This window comes from Miniopterus schreibersii (genome assembly GCF_964146895.1).
Source record: "Miniopterus schreibersii genome assembly, chromosome: 16".
In the NCBI taxonomy this organism is placed as follows: Eukaryota; Metazoa; Chordata; class Mammalia; order Chiroptera; family Miniopteridae; genus Miniopterus; species Miniopterus schreibersii.
Window position 1 is genome coordinate 31,631,404 of NC_138116.1, and position 20,328 is coordinate 31,651,731.

Consider the following 20,328-nt stretch of genomic DNA (forward strand, 5'->3'; position numbering starts at 1 on the left):
ACGGATACATGCAAAAAAATGAATTAGACCACCTTCTTTTTTTTCTTTTTTTGTTAATTCTTGTCACCTGAGGATATTTTTTCCATTAATATTTTTAGAGAGAATGGAAGGGAGGGAGGGAAAGAGGGAGAGAGAGAGATACATTGATTGGTTGCCTCCTGCAAGGCCAGAACTGGGGCCAGGGATCAAACCTGCAATCCAGGTACATGCCCTTGACCAGAAATCAAACCCGCAACCCTTCAGTGCGCAGGCTGACACTCCAACAACTGAGCCACACCGGCCAGGGCTTTAGACCACCTTCTTACACCATATACAAGAGTAAACTCAAAATGGATTCAAGACTTAAATGTAAGACTTGAAACCACAAAAATCCTAGAAGAAAACATAAGCAGTAAAATCTCAGACATTTCTAGTAGCAATATATTTTCTGATATATCTCCTAGGGCAAGAGAAACAAAAGAAAAAATAAACAAATGGGACTATATCAAACTAAAAAGATTTTGCACTGCAAAGCAAACTATAAACAAAATGAAAAGACAACCTGCTGAATGGGAGAACATATTCGCCAATGATACATCTGATAAGGGGTTAATATCCAAAATTTATAAAGAACTCAGACAACTTGCCCTGCCCAGTATGACTCAGTGGGTTAAACGTTGTCCCATGCACCAAAACGTTGCTGGTTCAATTCCCGGTCAGGGCACATGCCCAGATTTTGGGCTCAATTCCTGGTTAGGATGTGTGCAAGGGAGGCAGCTGACTGATGTTTCTCTCTCACATCAATGTTTCTCTCTCTCCCCCTCTCCTTTCCTCTCTCTCTAAAATCAATTTTAAAAAAATAAAGAACTTATACAACTCAACACCAAAAAAACAAACAATCCAATTAAAAAATGGGCCCAGCCGGGCGTGGCTCAGCGGTTGAGCATCGACCTAGGATCCAGGCGATCCGGGTTCGATTCCCGATCAGAGCACATGCCCAGGTTGCGGGCTCGATCCCCAGTCGGGGGCGTGCAGGAGGCAGTCTCTCATCATTGATGTTTCTCCCCCTCTCCCTTTCTCTCTCTGAAATCAATAAAGATATATATTTAAAAAAAAAAAAAAAATGGGCAAAGGACCTGAACAGATACTTCTCCAAAGAGAACATACAGATGGCCTATAGACATGAAAAGATGCTCAACGTCACTAATTATCAGAGAAATGTAAATTTAAACCACACTGTATATCACCCCACACCTGTCAGAATTTCTATCATCTATAAATCAACAAACAACAAGTGTTGTCAAGGATGTGGAGAAAAGGGAATCCTCGTGCACTGTTGGTGGGAATGCAGATTGGAGCAGCCACTGTGGAATGCAGTATAGAATTACCTCAAAAAATAAAAAATGGAACTGCCTTATGACCCAGTGATTCCACTTCTGAGAATATATCTGAAAAAACCTAAGACACTAATTTGAAAAAACATATGCACCCCTATGTTCACTGCAGCATTATTTACAATAGCCAAGATTTGGAAGCAGTGCCCATCAGTAGATGAGTGGATAAAAAAGCTGTGGTACATTTACAAAATGAAATACTACTCAGCCATAAAAAAGACAAAAATCTTACCCTTTTTAACACCATGGATGGACCTGGAGAGTATTATGCTAAGTGAAATAAGCCAGTCAGAGAAAGACACATACATATGATTTCACTTATTTGTGAAATCTAATGAACAAAATAAACTAACAAAATAGAAACAGACTCATAGATACAGAGAAAACACTGACAGCTCTCAGAGGGGAGAGGGTTGGAGGGGGTGAGAAAGGTGAAGGGGATTAAGCAAAAAGAAAAAAACTCAAAGACACAGACAACAGTATGGTGATTACTAGAGGGAAAGGGGTGGAGGGAGGCAGAAGGTAAAGGGGGGATAAATGGTGATAGAAGGAGACTTGACTTGGGATGGTGAACAAACAATACAATATACAGATGATATATTATAGAATTGTACACCTGAAACCTATAGAATTTTATTAACCAGTCACTCAAAAAAATTCAATTAAAAAAAAGGGGAGGAGGGCGTCGAAGTCATAGGGAATATCTCCTGTCCACATCTGGAGCCTCGGCCCAGCCCTGTGGGGACCAGGCCTGGTCCTGCTTCCCTGGGATGGCGGCCCCTCTGCCCTCTCAGAACCCTGACGGCCAGCTTCCTGCTTTGTTTCCGTGAGGATAGGTATGGCTCTTCCCCCCACACCACAGGTAGAGGCACTACAGTGATCGAGAACACAGACCTGGGTCTGCCTTGGTGTGTATGGCTAGGCTGGACTGTGACTCCTTCAGGCAGAGGCCATGTCTCTCACCTTCATAGCCCCCACCCCACCTAGCATGTGGCAAACCCTCAACAATTCATAAGAATCTAAGAGGTGAAACTGATCGCCCACCTCGGCCTCCCTCACTTCTAGCCTTGAGAATAAAATCCAGTCTCCCAAAGCAGCTTCCCCAACCCTGCAGGCCCAGGCCCCTTCCCGCCCCTCAGTCCTTCCTCTCCTCTTCTCCAGCATTCAGTCTGCCTCAGGGTTTCTTGCCCCCTTCTCTCCAGACTCACTCTTCCTCACATTCCACACTTCTACCTAAACATCACAGAGGCCCTCCCACCCAAGTTCAATCAGATCCCCACTGTCACTCTCAGTGCTAATATGCTGCTGTCCGTTGGAGTCCTGACCGCCACTTGAAATTATACAGGACTGTGTGTGGTGACTCGTTTGATGCTGGCACACTGCAGATACCCTGAGGGCCAGGAATGCTCTGCACTCCAGGATAGCACCTCAAAACTGTTTAAGTACAGGTTAGATGAAAGAGGAGATGAAACATCCACAAGTAGCACCAGCTCCTGAGTTGCCCCTGCCGAAATGGGCCACCAGATGACAGAGAAAGTGAAGAAAGAGGTCATGTGTGGGTGGTTACAGTGGCCATCTAGAGGCCAAAAGGAAACAGTCCTGGAAAAGCCCCATTACTCCTGGGCTGGGACCCGGTCAGTCTCCTGCCCACACCAGGGGGACTGGTGGGGAGGCAAAATGTAAATGCCCAGCCCCGGCCCCTGTCATCAATCCTGACTGTCCAGCAGGCAGGGCAAAAAGAGCTCAGTAGCAACAGAGAAAGGGGCTCTTTCTTTCCTTCTCCCACCTCACCAAGCTGGAACCCAGCACTGTGTCTGTGGCCAGATTCTGGCTGGAGTCCCAACAAAGAGTTCTGAGAACCTTTCAACAGGTTCAGGCAAAGTTTCTTTAGAGGACAAACCAAAGCATCAGTCCTAAAAGCAACAAAAAGCTGACAAATTTGCATCTCAATCAGGTGTAGGCTGGTCTGCTTTTCACAAGTCTAATTCAATAAATTCAATAAATGGCTTAACTGCTCCTCTGCAATTCAGCCATCCACCAAGTTTGAAAATATTAGACCTCAGCAGAAACCTTGACCTTAAATCCTTCCAGTCAGGCGATACACAGGGATTCCTGACTCTGAAAGGCAACAGGCTACTTGGACTCCCAGAAGCAGGAACATAGAGGCCAGAGAGATAAGCTGTATAGAATCAGCAGGCCTGCCTGCTGAGGATGCTGAGTCAGTGGGTTTGCCAGAGAGTCAGAGAAACCAAAATCAGAGGCAGGAGCAAAGGCATGGGATAAGAAGTTGATGTTCAACCCACACCCTTCACCTTCACCTTCACCTTCACTTTGGGCTACAAGAGGGACCAGTCAAGCCTTAAAGGCTTAAATACTAACTCAGCACGGGGTTGGCACAATCTCTGGGACTCCTCCCACTTAAACTAAGGAAGTAGCTAAGGTTGAGGCAGGAATAAAGTGACCAGCCCCAATGCTGCCAATACCATAAAATAAATTAAATCAGTGTACAAACTGGGGAAGAACCCTAGAATCTGACCTTCCAATACCAAGAGGGTAAAAAAAAAAAAAAAAAAAAATTGAATATAGCAGTCCTCCAGTGTGAACAAGATGCTAAAAAATTCATCTGGGGGTGATGACTTTTTTTTTATTTTTTAGACTTTCTGTGCAGCCTGAGAGAGCCCAGGGAGGCAAGCAGGAAGGGTCATGATCTAAAAGGGAGGAGAGAGGAAGGGAGTAGAGGAGCCAAATACTCTCCAACCTGTTCCTTCCAGAGTCATTAATCTAACATTTCTTGGGCAGAACAGAAAGCTTCTGTGAGGAACAAGGTCTGAGTGACTTTCCCATCTCCCAAGATTTCTTGCTGACATGGGGAAAGCTCTGCCAAGAACCCTTAGGCTATCAGGAAATATTTCTGAGTGGCTAAAGGCTAAAGGTTCGAAATGATACACTCTTTGCCCTGAAATGATACACTCTCTGCCCTCTCCCAGGAGCCGGTGCATCCCCTCCCTTTCCCCTGCCCTAAACCTCTCCAGCTAGGCTCCCCTAGAGACTGGAACACTCACAAGTATCCTGGGAAGGTCAGAGAAGAGCAGGAAGGACTCTACATGGGGTTACAGGCAGCATGAACTGGTTCAGAACTTTTTCTTTCCCCAAACTAAGAACTCTAGAAAGACAATGCATGCTGGTGGTGTGATCAGGGAGTCAAGATTGGGCTGTCCCCATTTAAAGGGACTCAGGCAGGGGCTGGCTAACAAAGGTAATGGGGAGAGGCATTACTGAGTTCAACTATTAGGCTGAACTGCTGGAGACAGCAAGAGCGCAGAGGGAAATGTTTCCTATCCAGATAACCTAGGAAATGGGTAGGAGGGTAGAAGTTGGGAGCAACCTGAGTCCCACTATTGGGCTGAACCTACTGAGGGTGCAACAATTAGGACCTTCACACGGGGCTGGGAAGTATGTAGGTAGGGATGGGGGTCTATTCCTGTAGACCAGCATCCTCAGCCAGCATTCAGCAACACCAACGGTGTGGCAAAGGGAAAGGACAGACCTAGTGCCATTTCTATAAGTACCCCCCTTGCCCCCCCCCCTCTCCCCAATGGAGGTAGAAGGCCACTGAGATGTTCTCACAGCCTGTGGGAGGAAATGTCCATTGGGAAATCACAAAGCAGCAAAAACAGACAAGAAATTGTATCTGACAAGCCCTTAAGAGACTCCATAATGATCTGACTAAAAAACATCTAAATTCTAGATGAACCTTCCACAGGGTGGAGGCCAAGCCACTTCCTCTCTCTTGCTACACCCCAGGCACTGAGTCAGGAGTTCCTCTTTCTACAGTCACAGAATATCATGCTTAATGCAAGGCAAGTGATGTCCCAGGCCTTGGGAGGAGAGGTGTCCAACAATGTTCCCAGGTGGTGGAAATAACACCCCGGACTTAGGGGTTCTGATTCTATTACAGTTCCTTGGGCAAGTCAGAAGATCCGTCTGAGCCTCAGTTTCTTCATCCATAAAACGGGAACAATGGTATGTACCCGGCAGAGCTGGGTGAGGATCCAATAGGCCTTTCGCTAACCCGGAGGCGCTGCGCGGCGAGGTAGTATTGCTGGCTAGGTCTGTCCCGCCATCTCGCCCTATCCAAAAGCCCCCACCCCAGGAACCACCCCAGCCGAGCCCCACGCGCCCTCTCACCTGGCTCAGTACACAGGTAGGAGTAAAAGCCCTCTGACTTGAGCATGATGAGCAGCGAGCCCCAGCCCAGGAGGACTGCCGAGAAGAGGAGGTTTTCCAGCACCGCCGTGCAGGCCATCCACCAGCGGCGCCGATGGGCAGTGGCCAAGGTGGGCGCCATGACGCGGCGAGGTGGCCCGGCTCCGGCTTTGCAGCCACCTGCACACAGACCTCGGCGTCAGCCCCCGGCCCTGACCAGTCGGTGCGGCCGAACTCGGCCCCTGCGGCAGCGCGGAGCTTGTCACCCCTCTGCGGCCCGGGCTGCAGGTGCGCGCTGCCAAGGAAGCCCCAGCCTTGCCCGGGACCTGGGCCACCCACCGCGGCTGACCTATACGGCTGCCCTCGGAGACGGGAGAGCCGTGCAGGCCAGGCAGGGAGACTTCTCCCTCAGCTCGCTCAGAGGTAAACTGAGGTATGCTAGCAGGAAGGGACTAACGCCTGCTCAGGGACGTGGAATTCGTCCTGGCTCCCAGCATGATTGACATAGCTTGGGAGTCCGCAGGGGTGGCAGCCTGAGGTAAGGACACCTGAACAGGGGCGTACCTGAGGGCGGCCACTCGCTCAGATCCTGACAGGCGCCCGCCCGCAATGGAGACCCTTCCCCAGGGCTGGTTCCTTCAACCACTAGATCAGCGCACCGAGCTCGCTCCAGTCCGCCTACGGCTCGCTGATTGGCCTGATGGCACAGGAACTGCCGCGCCATTGGCCGCTGTCTAGGTCGCTAGGCACTGCGGCCACGCGAACCCCGCATGGGAGGCGAAGCCGGTTCAAACCGGCGGCGCGAGCCACCTGCGCGACCCCCATCCTGGGCTGTGTCCCCGGCAATTTGCCCTTTTCGATGGAAACGGATCCCGGTTCCTCCATTTCCTTGCTCCTCCTAAATTCGTCATCTCCTCTGGCGGCTCCTCATCCATCCAGTCTCTTTCCTCTCATATTCACACATCTCCCTTACACCCCCCTCGTGAGGCTTCTGCCCCCAGCACCCCCACCCGAGGCCCAGATTCCCAGAATCCAGCTCACCCGGCTCCTACTGCTGTGTGTCGGGCCCGGCCGGCGCTTTTACTGTCCCCTTTTATTCCAGCCCTTTTATTAGGACCCCAAGCAGAAAACACTGACGCACGCTGATTGGCTGAGTAGAGCTAGAAACAGGCGTTGGCCAATCCGCAGGCACTCGCCCGCCAGGCGGCGAGCCGAAGCCGGTTCCGGCCGGACTCGAAGACAAACAAGAGAACTGGGGGTGTGGGGGCCCCGGTGGGCCAAGCCTCTGCTCTGCCACCTCAAACTGGAGTCACAGCCGGGCTGGAACCCCCTGGAGGCTTTATCCTATTGCCTCTCCGGAGCCCCACCCCTTATACCTGCCCCGGGCCGGACCTCCGGCTCCTCCTACCGGCGCCCCCCAGCTTTCCCCAGCTGCACTCCCGTCCCCCTCGCGCACCCAGCTCGGGCCCGCTAGAGTCCCCAGCTTCTCGAACTCTGCCCTGGGCACCGTGCCGTGATGCTCCGGCTCCCTGTGGGTCGTTCCACTCCCGCAGCGTCCAGTGCCTCCTCCCCAGGCATCCCTGCCCTCCTGGTGCCTCGTCCCCACCCTCCAGTACCCCCACCCAGGCACTGCCTGCCCATTCCGGATCTCCGGACCCTGTCCAGGCGTGGTGTGCATCTGCCCTGCTCTCCCGATTCACCGACCCCGCTCCTGAGTGCCATCTGCCTGGTCCCTGGAAGGTGTCCCTCGGGGATCCCCAGGTGGGAGTTTGGGGCTTGTCTGTCGCCTAGCATGGTGTCTCCCCCCTTTGCCTCATCCAGACTGACCCACTCCTCTTGGCCCCCTCAGGAACCGTGCCCAAGTTGACTCTCCCATACCCACTGACTTGCTCCACCTTCACCCCATTCCCGGACGTCTCCCTCGGGGGGCCCTCTTTAGGGTGACATGGTGGGCAGCGCCAAGCTGCAAGGACGAGTCAGGCCTCCGGAAGAACGCGCTAGACCGGGAGTGCTCCAGCTCCCAGTCTGAGAAGCAAACTGGGCAGGGGCATGGAGCCCAGGCTCCGGAGGTTCAGCTGCCGGACTTCGTCCCCCGTCTAGGAGACACTAGCCTGACCTCAGAGGACCCTGGGCCTTCCCCAGATTCAGCTAGGTCTCCCAGGCACGCTTTTGGAGCGATCTTTCCCCGGGGCAGTGGGAGCCCCAGCAGCCTTCTGCTCCATGTCCCCCAGTCCGACAGCGCCCCCTGCTGCCGTGAACCCGCCGCTGCAACCTCGTTCAGGCTACGCCTGCAGCTGTTGGCTTGGAGGAGCCTTGCTGGTTACCTACCCCGTTACCCACGATGCAGAATTTCACCCACTTACAAGATTGCGACCACCACCTGACAAACTTCAGTCCTTCCCTCCATCCTCCTAGAGCCACCTGCTTGAGGGCCATCTCCAGGCAGCTGTTACATACACATTTCTAAACTGTTTCAAACACACCTCTAAAATAATTCACTTTCTCCCTCCAAAACTGTTCCTCTCATTCTTTCACAGATAATAGTACCACTAGCTACTGAAGTTAGAGACCGTGAACCACCCTTTCAACATCTGCGAACCACCCTTTCAACACCTGCTGTTATTTTCCCTCTCCACCAATACAGCCGTATTTCCTAATGTGCCTGTCTATGTGTTCCTAGGACTCCAACTGCTTCATCCAACCTCCAGTCTCAGACCCTGAAATCCACCTCTCCACCCCACCCCATCCAAGTGAGCTATGGAAAATTTTTTATTTTCGCTTTTTAAACTTCAAAAATGGTATAATTAAAATCTGAATTTCTATTATTATTCTAAGATTGAGCTTCTTTTCAAATCTTTAAGTTGTTTGTATTTTTCCTATAGATTATCTGGTTATTTTCTTTCCCCAGTTTTATTTGAAGTGTTCATCTTTTTCTCACTGATTTATATACTTCAAGGATATTAAAGATATATAATGCAATCAGTGAACAAAGATAATGGAAAGTGTTCTAGGGAGTGGTTAGGGAAGGCTTCCTGGAGGAGCTGTCCAAAAAGGGACTCTGAGGGCTAGAGGTGAGAGAACAGCATGTGCAGGAACCACAAGCAATTCCATATGATTGGAGAGTCTAGGACCAGGCGGGTCAACCAGCCTCCAGGGGGAGAGAGAGCCTGGAGGGGAGGAAAGAGCCTGTGTGGGTCAGGTTGAAGAACTTGAACTTTATCCTGCAGGACAAATGGTAAAGCGTTTCTGACTGATTTTCACAGAGATCAGATTTACCAAGGTCAGTTTTACATTTTTCATAACTATGGAAATAACTATTAAAGATTTGAAAAGAATCTGAATCTTAGAATAATCATAGAAATTCAGATTTTAATGATACCATTTTTGATGGTTAAAAAGGAAAAATAAAATTTTTTTATCTGATCAGAGGTAAAAAGTCAAAACTTTTTAAGAAGCTTTAACATTTCCTAAAACTATAGTTCTCAATAAAAGTGACTATGAAAAAAACACACAACTTTGACCTGTTATTACTTTATTTTTATTGCCCTAAAATAATGATACCATTTTAAACTTATCAGATTGGATGTGAGGAAATAGATACCGCCATAATTTGTGAGAACACAAAACCGTACAACTTTTTTGGAGGGCAACTTGGAGTAAGTACACAAATGTTTAATGTTCTTACTCCATAACCCAGCAATTCCACTTCCAGGAATCTCTTCTACAGAAAAACTTGCACAAATATAAAAAGATATATGGACAAAGTTGTACAGTGCATCATGTATTGTATCAAACAATTAGAAACAACTCAAATCCCCATAAATAGGGGATGGTTTAAATAATCCGTGTTATTTCCACATGATATTTTTTTAAAAAAAGAGGTAGCTTTATATTTATTGACACTGAAAGATATCCAGGATATATTGTTAAGTAAAAGAGCAAATTGCAGAACAGTATGCTCTTTTGTTTTCAGGTGCACAGAAAACATCAGAAAGGAAGCATCTAAACTGTTCATGAGATTCTCTGAGCACTGGGATAGGAGGGGAAGCTGCTCTTTACTTCCTGACTAGGTAATACAAGCATGTGAGGAAAGAATTCAGAACAAGAAGACATCCAGTGAAAAGTAAATCTGGCCCTTCCCTGGTCCCCTAGATTCCTCTGGGGAGAAAGGAAATCTCATTTTTATTTCACACATGTCTGTAATGTTAGTCCTATTGATTTTTAATAAAGAACATTTCTTTTTAAAAGCCAATCTAGTGAGAAAAGTAAAAAGAATGTTCACTGTAGAAAATTTGCAAATTATACAAAAGTTTAAAAAGAAAGTAAGCCCTGGCAGGTATGGCTCTGTTGGAGCATTGTCCCATGCACCAAAAGGTTGGGTTTGATTCCCAGTCAGGGCACATACCCAGGTTGTGGGTACGATCCCCAGTTGGGGTGCCTTTGGGAGGGAACCGATCGATGTTTCTCTTTCACATTGATGTTTCTCTCTCTCCCCCTCCATCTCTCTAAAATCAATTTTTTAAAATGTTAAAAAATAAATGAAAAAGAAGATAAAGATCATCTCATCTCCCAGAGAAAAATGCCATTTGATGTCTTTCCCTCGAATCTTTATGCACATACATCCTTTAAGAGAATGTTTGTAAAACAATCACAAAATATACATAAATGGAAGAATTCTAAACATGTATCCTGAGGCAAAAAGAAATGAAATTTATAAAAAGAAAACTTAGTTTTATACTTAACAGTATAGCATGAACATTCTCTCATATCTCTCATATTGAATATTCTTACACAACATAATTTTTGTGGTTGTTTAGGAACCTATTATTAAAAAAATTTTTTCTTTAACCAATTTTTTTCTCATCAAACATTTAGGTTGTTTCCCATTTCAGACAAATATTTTGCAAATGAAGGAAAGAATAGGCTTGTGCGGCAAATAAAGTCCAGGACAACAGAAAAAAGTCCCTGCAGCCATCTCGTTCCCTTCCTGACCCCATCCCATGGCGTCTCTGCCCAGGTTTTCCAGACCATCCCTGGCACACTGCCAGGGCCCAGAGCCAACTGGCTTCTACCTCGGATGTTTCCCCATGGAAAGGCAGAGGTACTGGTCGGTCTTTCCTGGCCCTGGGACCTTTTCCCAGCACAAAATACAATCTGATGCAGGGGCAGTTCAGATGCCTACCCCCCATCTATAGTCTTCCCACTCCCCAAATTTATGGTCCTCAAGGCTCTGGTGGCCCAGAGATGGGTGCAACATTCTCATACTGGGGCTCCTCCTGCCCTTCGTCATCAGCCAGCTTCTGGGGTTCCTGTTCTGGGGGGCCACTGGGGGCCAGCTTCTGGACCCTCCCTGAGCTCTTGATGCCACCCCTCATCCCACTGGCCACTTCCTCTGGCCCAGTTCCTGCAGGCTGCAAGGCCCCAGTGAGCTCCTCATTTGGGGCTGAGCCAGGGCTCTGACTGGCAGAGCCAGACGCCAGCCCAGAGCTGCCCTTTTTCCGACTCAGTGCCCGATGTGGAGTCTTGACGATGGCACTCTTGACCTTGGGCTCTGTCTGGCCCTTCTGGAAGCTACCAAAACGGCGGAGGACAGACCGGACTGGGCCCTCGGATTCCCGGGGTGTCCCTGCCAGCATGTAGATTGTGGTTACGGAGACTGAGCTCTTCTGGACACTGCCTTCAATGGCTTCCACACGCTCAGCCACTGTCCGGCCACCAACTGGGAGCCGGCGGTGGCCAACGGCTGAATCCCTGGGGCTGGGTGCCCCAGGAGGGGCCTTGTCCTTTTCTGATTGCTCAGAGCCTGTGGACTCCTCAGCCTCCTGGTTTTCAGGACCTGGCTGGGCCCCTCGGGAGAGCCGCTTGGGCTTTCGGAGCGGGCTGGACAGCTCCCCTGAGCTCCGGAGACTCTGCGGTGCAAACTTGGTACCTTCGGCAAAGGAGACTGATGGTCGCTTGGCCCGTGCTAGGCTGGAAGTGCGTGGGATGGCGAATGGTGTGGAGGCATCCTCAGGGGGAGCGAAGGGACCTCCAACCAGGCTGGCCTCTGGCGACTCCACCTGGGTCACAGGGACCATGCCTGGCAGAAGAGATAGAAGAACTTGGCCAAAGCTGGGCTGGCCACCCCACCCCATCCCGTTTACCTAGGTCACCATCTTCTGGGAGGCCTCAAAAATGGGGCAAGGTAGAGAGCGAGGATGCAAAGAGGCGGGAACTGGGCCTATTCAATGGGCACTACTACTTCTACACCTTTTCTCACCCTCCCTACTTTGACCTAACGCCACCCTCTCACCAAGCTAAAACTCTTCAATGCCACACAGTCATGTCCCTCTCACCTCTGGGCCTTTGTGTACAGTTTTCTCTTCCTGAAACATCCCTTCCCCCTCTCCCTAACTTTCACTTGGCTGACTCCTGATTCCACTAGACTCAACTCCAAAATCACTGAGACATCTTCCCTGACCCCAATCTCCTCTGACATGGCTGGATTATAGCCCCTCCTTGTATGTCCCCCATCAAAGCACATATCACTCTGTACTATAAGTGTCTGATTACTGCCCACCAGACTAAAAGCTTGGTAAGGACAGAAATTTAGCTTGTTTCTATTTTATATACCACAATAAAAGTTTGTACACTTTATAGAAATAGTACAATACAGGGAATGATTATATCTGTAGGACAAAGGGATCAGAAGGATTCGCAGACACCCAAGTAGGATTTGAAGTAGCCCCAGTGGGCTGTTGGGGGCTACCTTCTTTGGGTGGCACGCAGTAGGCAGGACCCTCATCTTCTTCTCCAGACGCGGAATCAGAAGAGAAGGAGTCGTCCGAGGCCCAGCCGGCAGAGGATGGCTCAATGAAGCTGTGGTTGAAGGGGATCTCCGGGTCGTGGTGGGAGACTGGGGGGAGGGCTCCAGGTCAGGTGCAGAGCCTGATGGGACACCTTGTCCCATTCCAGCCCCAACCCTCAGCACCCACCTGTCACCCAGGGAAGCTTGTGGCTGCTGAGGGAACTGCAGAGGAGCACAGAGCTCGGGCTGCTCAGTGCCTCCCAGACCCGGAACTTCACCCTGGACACAGCAGATCCATCTCTCGCTGGCCTGAGGGCGAAGGAGGGTGGTCAGTGTGTGAGACCACTGGTTGGGGCAGAGTGGTAGCAGGACAAAAGGGCCAGGCCCATCCTAGTCCCGAGGTTAGTGTGAGGAAGACAGGGTGACAGAGTGGCTGTGTCTGCTTCAGTGGCTTCCTATTACCACAGAGTAAAGTCCAAACTATTGAGGCTGAGATTTGGGCCTGCCACAGAGGGTAGCATGGCTCTAAAGTCAAATAGACCTGGGGCAGCTACTCTGTTCAAACGTTACCTCTTTCTGGGCCTCAGTTACCTTATCTGTAAAATGGGGACGACTACAATCTATCAGAGTTTTTTTCAGGACCCCACACAGCACCAGGCACCAGGTGGGGTTCCCCAAAATGCAGCTATGTGCTATCATCATCCTAGCTGAGTCCTAGCTCACCTGGTTTTCTGGAAGTGACACCACCTCCAGGAAGTCTGCTGTTGGCCCCACCCCCACACTGAAAGTGACTGCTTCATTCCATACCGTTCCTCTGACAGCCTTTGTACATGTCCTGGTCCTCATGTGAGGACCCCAGGTTCTATGCCCCAGGGGACAGGCTACTGGGTCTGCTCATCTGTGAATGCCCCCCAGCACATAGGATGATGTACTCAAGGATTAGTGTACAAACTGTAAGAGAGCACTAGACAAAGAGTCCAGAAAACAGGGTCCAGGCTTTGTGAGTTCCGGTGACCAGCCAAGTCACCTGATCAGTGACCTCTGTCCTCTGCTAATCCTCCTCCCCCACATTCCCTTCTCCAAATGTCTGTGCTACGGAGAGTCTCCAAAGAGTGAAGAAATGTGAAGTGATTTTGTAAAGAAACAAAACTCTTTGGAAACAACAGTCTCCAGCAGGCCGTAAGACCAAACCCTTCCTCTTCTTTTCTGGGAGAGCCACATTCTCTGCTAAACCACTACTCAGATTTTTATGTCACTCTCCTTTCTGGGGGATGTGAGACCTTCTCTCTTCCACTCCCTGCCCAGAGCTGCCCTGCTGCTTTTGCCTTGCCACCCTCCTCCTCTGGTCCCCTAGGTATACCTCAGCCTTGTGCTGTGGGTTTGAGTTTCACTAGTCTGGTGGCCCTGCTCCTTGGCTTCCACTGAAGGCTTCTGAAGAAGGCAAGCAGCTGACCTGATATTTCCAGGCTACGGCCACTGCCAACTACTCCATTAATTCTGACCTAAGTGTGTGACAAGGCCAGCCCTTCCTCACCCCTAAAAGGAAAGCCAGTGTTCACCTGTCCTTGGGATCCAACCGGGCGGCCCAACAGTAGCAGGCACAGCAGGCAATGCCCAGGAGGAGCAGCAGCAGAGGCACAAGGATGCCGGCAATGAGGGCGGCCTCCTGGCTGTGAGACCCTGAGGAGAGTAAGCAGTGGTCAAATATTCAGGGCCTTCCCGTCTCCCATAAATGTCTCATCTCTAGCTGAGTTGCCTCCTCCCCGGAGTCTTCCATCTATGGGTCTCTCTTCTTAGAGACATAGGCTTTGCTCAGCCTAGAGGCCCCCTCCTCTAGACAGCCACCCTGCTGGTCTGTCCCCTTCTGATGGTCTATGGTCTGTTCCACAAGCCCTTCCCCATAGTTCTCATGCCTGATGTACATCCCAGTGTCCAGCCCTACTTGCTCATTTCCTGGGTGCTAGCCTGGTTTCTCAGGGAACAGGGGTTCTATCACATCTTCAGGGGACCCCCAAAGCACCCATACAGATTTCAGGCATAGGGAATGTCTCTGAAGTGAGCTCAGCCTCCCTGGCAAATGAGCTTCTGGAGCCCATGTAAAGGGCCAATCTTTCCCTGGGTCTGTATTCTGCACCCTCCTTTCCACCTTACCCAGCTGGCAGGCTCCAGAGACAGGGTGACAGGGTCCTTCTGGGCATTCACAGGGAACAGAGCAGTTGCTTCCATGGAAGCCAGATGGGCATGAAGTGTTGCAGCTGTGGGGTGACAAGGAGAGACAGGCTGAAGGTTGGCTGAGGAGGGATGGAGGTGGGCAGGGGATAGATGAAGGTAGATTTCTGGGCATTGCTCCCCACCTCTGCCATTCAGACTTCCCTGGATGATGCCCGGGCAGACTTCTCCTGCCTCTGAGCCACATTCTCAGTGACCCTGGCAGCATCTGGGAGAATCCCTCAGCCCCTAAGGCTATCTTCCAGGGAGACCACCCACAAGCTGTCCTTTGGTCCCCAGCCCCAGGGAGTAACCCTCAGGCAGAGTCCACTTCTCATGAGCCTCATCCCTTACCCACCCAGCACTAATATGAACTAAGCATGCAGAGGCATCCTCAGACTCTGGAACCAGCCAGGTCCAGCCCTGCCCCTGACTCTCTGGGCTTTGGTCCTCTCCTCTATAAAATGAGGGATCTTCCATTTTATACTAGATTCTATCCCAGATTCTAGCCAGATGGGCATGAAGTGGAAAACCTGACAGTGGAGACACTGACATGAAATACATTTTACTACCTGAACATCTTAGGGAAACAAAAGTGGGGTTAGGACCCCTACCCCTAAGTAATTTCCCCTTCTGGGTAGGGAGCCAGGTCTTTTAAATTAAGCATCACTCTAGCCCTCCTTTGGAAGATGCAGGCCCCACAATAGGAAGAATGACTTCTCAGTTTTGAGGATGCTGAGTATTGGGAGGTGGAGAAGTTAAGGAAACAGATTGCACAGAGGCCTGACCTAGGCCCCTGCCTCTCTGCCAGGGCCCCAGTCCTCACCTGGGTCCCCAGTAGCCAGCGTTGCAGATACATTCCCCAGTCACAGCATCACAAGCCCCCTGAACACAGGTGGGGCAGGTTGAGCCACAGCCCTCCCCAAAGGTGCCACTTGGGCAGGGGTCTTCACACCTGAGGTGAGGCAAGACTTGGAAAGAGGAACAGGGCAGGCCTGCTCCTCATAAGGGGACCTACCCATCTTCCCCATGCTTCTGGACTCAGGGACCCAACTGTGGGTCCTCAGCAGTGAAGCTCAGGTACAAATAGGGGCTTGAAGCTGGGGCCAAACCCAATAGGCTGGGTGACAGACTAGAGATCCCTGCAGGGAGAAGAAGATAGGAAGCCTGAGTAGCAGGGAGTTGGAAGAGAACCCTGCCCAAGGCCTCATCAGCATCCATTTCTCTCCCTTCAGTCTTTGCCAGGTGGCAGGACCCAGGGGGCTGTGTGAGTGTGTGTTTGGGGGAGGGGGCACCTATCCCAGAGGGAGCAACTGGAGTTAGGATTCTGTAGGAAGGTGCACACCACCCTGAGCAGGTTGGCCCCTTACCTGGGCCCCAGCCAGCCAGGTTCACAGCTCTGACAGTGCCCAGTGTCTGGCTGACAGGCCTCCCCAAACCTGCAGTGGGGACACTGCTGCCCACAGCTCTCGCCAAAAGTGCCAGGTGGGCAGGGCTGGTCGCACTGAGTCCCATTCCAGCCTGGCTCACAGGACTCACAGCTGCCTGTGTCCGCAGAACACCGCTTGTTCTTGCAGTGGCCACACCTGGGAAGAGAAGTTTATGGGAAGCTCTTGGGGCAAATGGATGGAGTGCTCACCCAGGCCTCCAGAGGCACTGGAGAGCACCCAGGTCCCAGCTAAATCATTCTGGCAGGTTTGAGACTCAGCTTCCCTATGTTGTACTACAAAGAAGCTGGACAAATGATCTCTACTGACTCTAGTAGGATTCCAGCTCTCTCCTTCTAACCCCTGATTCTGGGACTCATCCTTCCCTGGGTCCCAGGGTCACCAGGAGCTACCAACCCAGCCAGAGCAGCCAAGTTATCACCCCACCCTTTGCCCCCCTTCTGCCCAGTGTCCCTTCCCCCTCCCAACCATGCCATCCCTGAGGTCTGGCAGGGATGGGACTCAGTAGTTTATCTCCTATCTCATAACATGAAAATGAATAAAAATAAAAGCATTTTAATGTCTGTTTTCACCACTACAGTTTCAAGTTTATCTTATCTTTGAAAATTTCCCCCAGTTGTATTGAAATGTCATTGACATGCAGCACTGTATAAGCTGGGGGTGTATAGCATAAGGACTTGACTTGCATATACCACAAAAAGTTTAATTAATATCCATGACCTCATATAGAGACAAAAAAGAAAGAAAATATTTTTTTCCTTGTGATGCGAACTCTTAGGATCTACTCTCTTAGCAATTTTTCCAATCAGGTTTATATTATCTTAGTTTCTCATTGATCTGCAACAGTAACTTTAAGTTTCTCCCTCAGATACTTTATTATCTGGGATCCTATGCTTTGATTAGACTCAGTGGGGGAGGAGGGGAGTTCATAAAATCAATTTAGCAGATCCCGACCAGCAGCAGAAAAAAAAAGAGAATAGAAAACATCAGAGTATATACGTATTATATATTCACATATTATATGTCATATATACGTAGTAAAGATAAATGTGTTGTCTGGTTAAGCTTTTACTTCAGTTATATATGTGTATATATTTATATGGGTGTGTGTGTTAGGGGAGATGTAAAACACATTATTGTGGGTGGAGCTGGTCAAAGTTTGAAAGTCACTGAGTCTTGCCCGGCCGGGCATGGCTCAGAGGTTGAGCGTGGACCTGGGATCCAGGCGATCGGGGTTCGATTCCCCGTCAGGGCACATGCCCGGGTTACGGGCTCGATCAGTGACTCTCTCATCATTGATGTTTCTATCCCTCTCTCCCTCTCCTGTCCTCTCTCTGAAATCAATAAAGACATATTAAAAAAGAAACAACACTTTTTTAAAAAAAGTCACTGAGTCTCAAAGGGACCATGCAATCATTTTGTCACGTGATTCATTCATCTGTTTCGAAGTGTGGCTTGCTATACTAGTCTTTTTTGTTGTTTAGCAGTAATCGGGTGAAGGAGGTGTGGGAGGCTGGACCTCGGGGCATCGAGGGTCTTCCACCCACGGGTTCATCCCGTCCTTGTAGATGTTCACGGAGAGCACCGTGCAACTCCCTCCCGGAGCCCCCACCTCCCGTCCTGCGCAAGTCCCTCGGCCTCTCCCCCTCCCATCCCTTCTCTCCCCCACTGCACGCCGCGCCCCTCGGCCGCCCCCCACGGCCTCACCTGCGGCTGCACTGCACCCCGTAGAGGCCGGCGGGGCAGGGCAGCTCGCAGCGCGCGCCGCGGAAGCCGGGTGGGCAGGCGCACTGGCCCGAGGCGGCGCCGCAGCGGCCCCGCACGCACTCGCAGCGCTGCGCGCACTGGGGGCCCCACCAGCCCGGCCGGCAGGCGCAGCGCCCCGTCTCCTGCGCGCAGGGCGAGCCGTGGCAGTTGCAGTGGAAGCTGCAGCGATGGCCCCACCAGCCCTCTTCGCACAGGCATTTGCCCGTGGCTTGTTCACAGCGCTTCGCCACCGAGTTGCACTGGCATCGGTGGTCGCACTTGGCCGACCACCACCCGGGCTTGCAGCGGCACGCGCCGGTCTTCGGGTCGCAGCGCCCGTGAGGGCTGCAAGCGCACTCGAACTCACAGTGGCGGCCCCAGCGGTCGGCTTGGCAGTGGCACAGGCCAGTGTCTGGCTCGCACTGGCCATGGGGGTGGCAGGCGCAGCTCTCACGGCAGTCGGGGCCCCAGTACTGGTCTGGGCAGCCTGCGGGGAACGAAGGGAGGGGGTGGGGAGGGACAGAAGGGGGTTAGCGGGCTCAGGCCCCACCTGGACGCAGGCTCTGGACCCCCTTCCACAACGAAGAGGGGTGCCAGGCCCGTCCTCCAAGGGCCAGGAACAGACCCTTGGAACATCTGGCATCATATCCTCCGGGGGCAAACTCACTTCCTGCCCCAGACTCTGAACTACAAAACCCCTTAGCAGTGACCCAGCCTCCCACTTCACATTCCAGAACACACAAAGATCCTGACTGGGAAAGGGGCTTGCCCAGAGTCACAGAGAAGTGTGTGTGCGTGTGTGTGGGTGGGGGGGGAGGTTCAATCATGCTCCCTCCTCCTTTGGGTTTCTCCACCCGGCTGGAGATGAGCTGGGCCTAGCAGGCCTGGGTGCTGCCCATCAGGGTCACAGGAGAAGCCGCGTTTTCTCCGCGTCTCCTCTCAACCTTGATTCCTGATGGCTGCCCTCTGGCCATCCTGCCCACCAACCCTTTTCCCATGCCCTTCTTTTCTGCCAGAGAGGGCAGACAGCTTGGCCAGGGCCCTCCTGCTAACCTCTACACATATGCTGTATAGGTGTAAGTGGGGGAGACTGAGAATGCATCCATTTTGCAATTAACAGGAATCGCCAGCATCTATTCTGAGTTGAAAAGGAAGGTTAAGGGCTCAGAACTGAAACTGTGTGTAGGGTTTTGTGGATAGGGGCAAAAACCAAATGACTCAGGGCATCTGCCAGGAGTGTCACTTCCTGTGTCTGGGCCTCAATTTCCTCCGTGAGGATTGGAGAGGTTCTGGCCCTCCTGTTCTACGATGACAGTCCTACCTGCTTTGCCTCCCTGCTCTCTTAGTTCTGCCCAGCAACTTCATCCCCCAGGCAAGACTCAGGACTCACGGGAGTTGCATTGGGCCCCGAAGAATCCAGGTTTGCATCGACAGAAGCCTGGTTTCACGCATACTTCACCTTCCCGGCAGGCATCGGGCCCCTCACAAATGGCTGAAAAACACCCACCCAGGTCAGAAGGACTGGGGCTTGACCAGGGGACACTATGCTTACTCACTGGCTCCTGGTCCCCTGCCCCCTCAGAGCTGCTCCCTCAGGGCTGTGTCACAGGATGGACCCTAGCACCGGGGCTCAGGAGGGGAAATAGGCCCCCCAGGAGGGTAGGAAGGTCACTGGGCTATGCCCTCCCTTCTCTGGGGTGGGGGTTGGTCTTGGCTACTCACGAATGGTGCATTCTTGATCTTTCTGCCTCCAGCCTGGGCAGCACTGGAGCTCAGTAGAGGGGCTGTGGGGCAGAGAGGGATCAGCCGGGGGGCAGACTGGTTTCAAAAGTGGATCACTGTTTCTGGCTGAGATATGGGAGGCCTGGCCAAGAGTCACAGCCCCACTGATCCCAACCCCTTCGCTCTTCTTCCCCAGCCTTCCCACCATCTGTCCTGACTATCCACCACCCTTCAGGCTGTCCCCAAGCCTCCCTCCCTTCAGCATCATGATCTCTTCCCTCACCGTCCCCCCGCTCCGCCCCACACATCAGTACCAGTTCAGCCACACCCCCCCCCCCCAAACTCCCACAAGATCCACCTGTTGGCCATGCAGACATGCTGCCCATTAGGGTCCAGCTCAGATCCCTGGGTCCTCTGAGTCCAGAGCAGTAGCAGTGGGAGCAGCAGCCTCAGCACCATGGCGGCCAGTGCAGTGAGAGGGTTTGAGTTAGCCTGGCCCTCACAGCTCCCAACCCCCTCCATTTCCTCCCAAGGCTTTTCCTGAGGAAACCAGGCCGGAGGGGCGGGCTGCCATGAGGCACCTCCCTGAGAGGGTGGGCAGGCCAGTGCTGGGAAGACCGTGATACCAGAGAAATGAAAGGGAAACGGGGGCCAAACACGAGTGCTGAGTAGGAGCTTAAGGGGCTGGTTTCAGTCTGGAGGGGACAGGAAAATGAAGCTGTAAGTCCCGGAGGTATTGGGAACAGTCGAGGGGGTGGGGTGAGAGGGGAGCCACACTTTTCCATTAGGTCATACTTCCCAATGATGCCCAAGCTGGGAGAAGCCTCCCCACCCAGTG

General features: G+C 51.6%; 2 protein-coding genes across 7 annotated transcripts in view; both read right to left on the minus strand.

Moving 5' to 3' along the window:
* SLC43A2 (solute carrier family 43 member 2) overlaps window positions 1-6,691 on the minus strand; it is a 42,235-nt gene extending 35,544 nt beyond the window's left edge. Inside the window, exons 1-2 of one of the 5 annotated variants that reach the window (XM_081160983.1) lie at window positions 6,621-6,691; window positions 5,562-5,759 (exon numbers count right to left, since the gene is read on the minus strand). In XM_081160983.1, coding sequence (XP_081017109.1) covers window positions 5,562-5,721 — 160 coding nt within the window. In that variant the 5' untranslated portion in view covers window positions 5,722-5,759; window positions 6,621-6,691. Of the gene's footprint in view, window positions 1-5,561; window positions 5,760-6,143; window positions 6,501-6,620 lie in introns of those variants that run through there. The other 4 variants (XM_081160982.1, XM_081160981.1, XM_081160980.1 and 1 more) reach the window with 4 other exon arrangements.
* Window positions 6,692-9,097: 2,406 nt separating this feature from the next.
* On the minus strand, window positions 9,098-20,212 carry SCARF1 (scavenger receptor class F member 1). 2 transcript variants are annotated; one of them, XM_081161275.1, is made up of 11 exons: window positions 19,849-19,996; window positions 19,491-19,552; window positions 19,159-19,260; window positions 17,730-18,255; window positions 15,945-16,160; window positions 15,401-15,529; window positions 14,518-14,621; window positions 13,926-14,046; window positions 12,554-12,675; window positions 12,328-12,474; window positions 9,098-11,658 (listed from the first exon to the last, which is right to left on the minus strand). In XM_081161275.1, the coding sequence occupies exons 1-11, from the start codon at window positions 19,947-19,949 to the stop codon at window positions 10,802-10,804; spliced, it is 2,487 nt and encodes an 828-aa protein (XP_081017401.1). In that variant the 5' UTR covers window positions 19,950-19,996; the 3' UTR covers window positions 9,098-10,801. The 2 variants fall into 2 exon arrangements, with proteins under 2 accessions (XP_081017401.1, XP_081017402.1); XM_081161276.1 differs by lacking the exon at window positions 15,401-15,529 and having other exon boundaries at window positions 19,849-20,212.
* Between the last annotated feature and the right edge of the window lie 116 nt (window positions 20,213-20,328).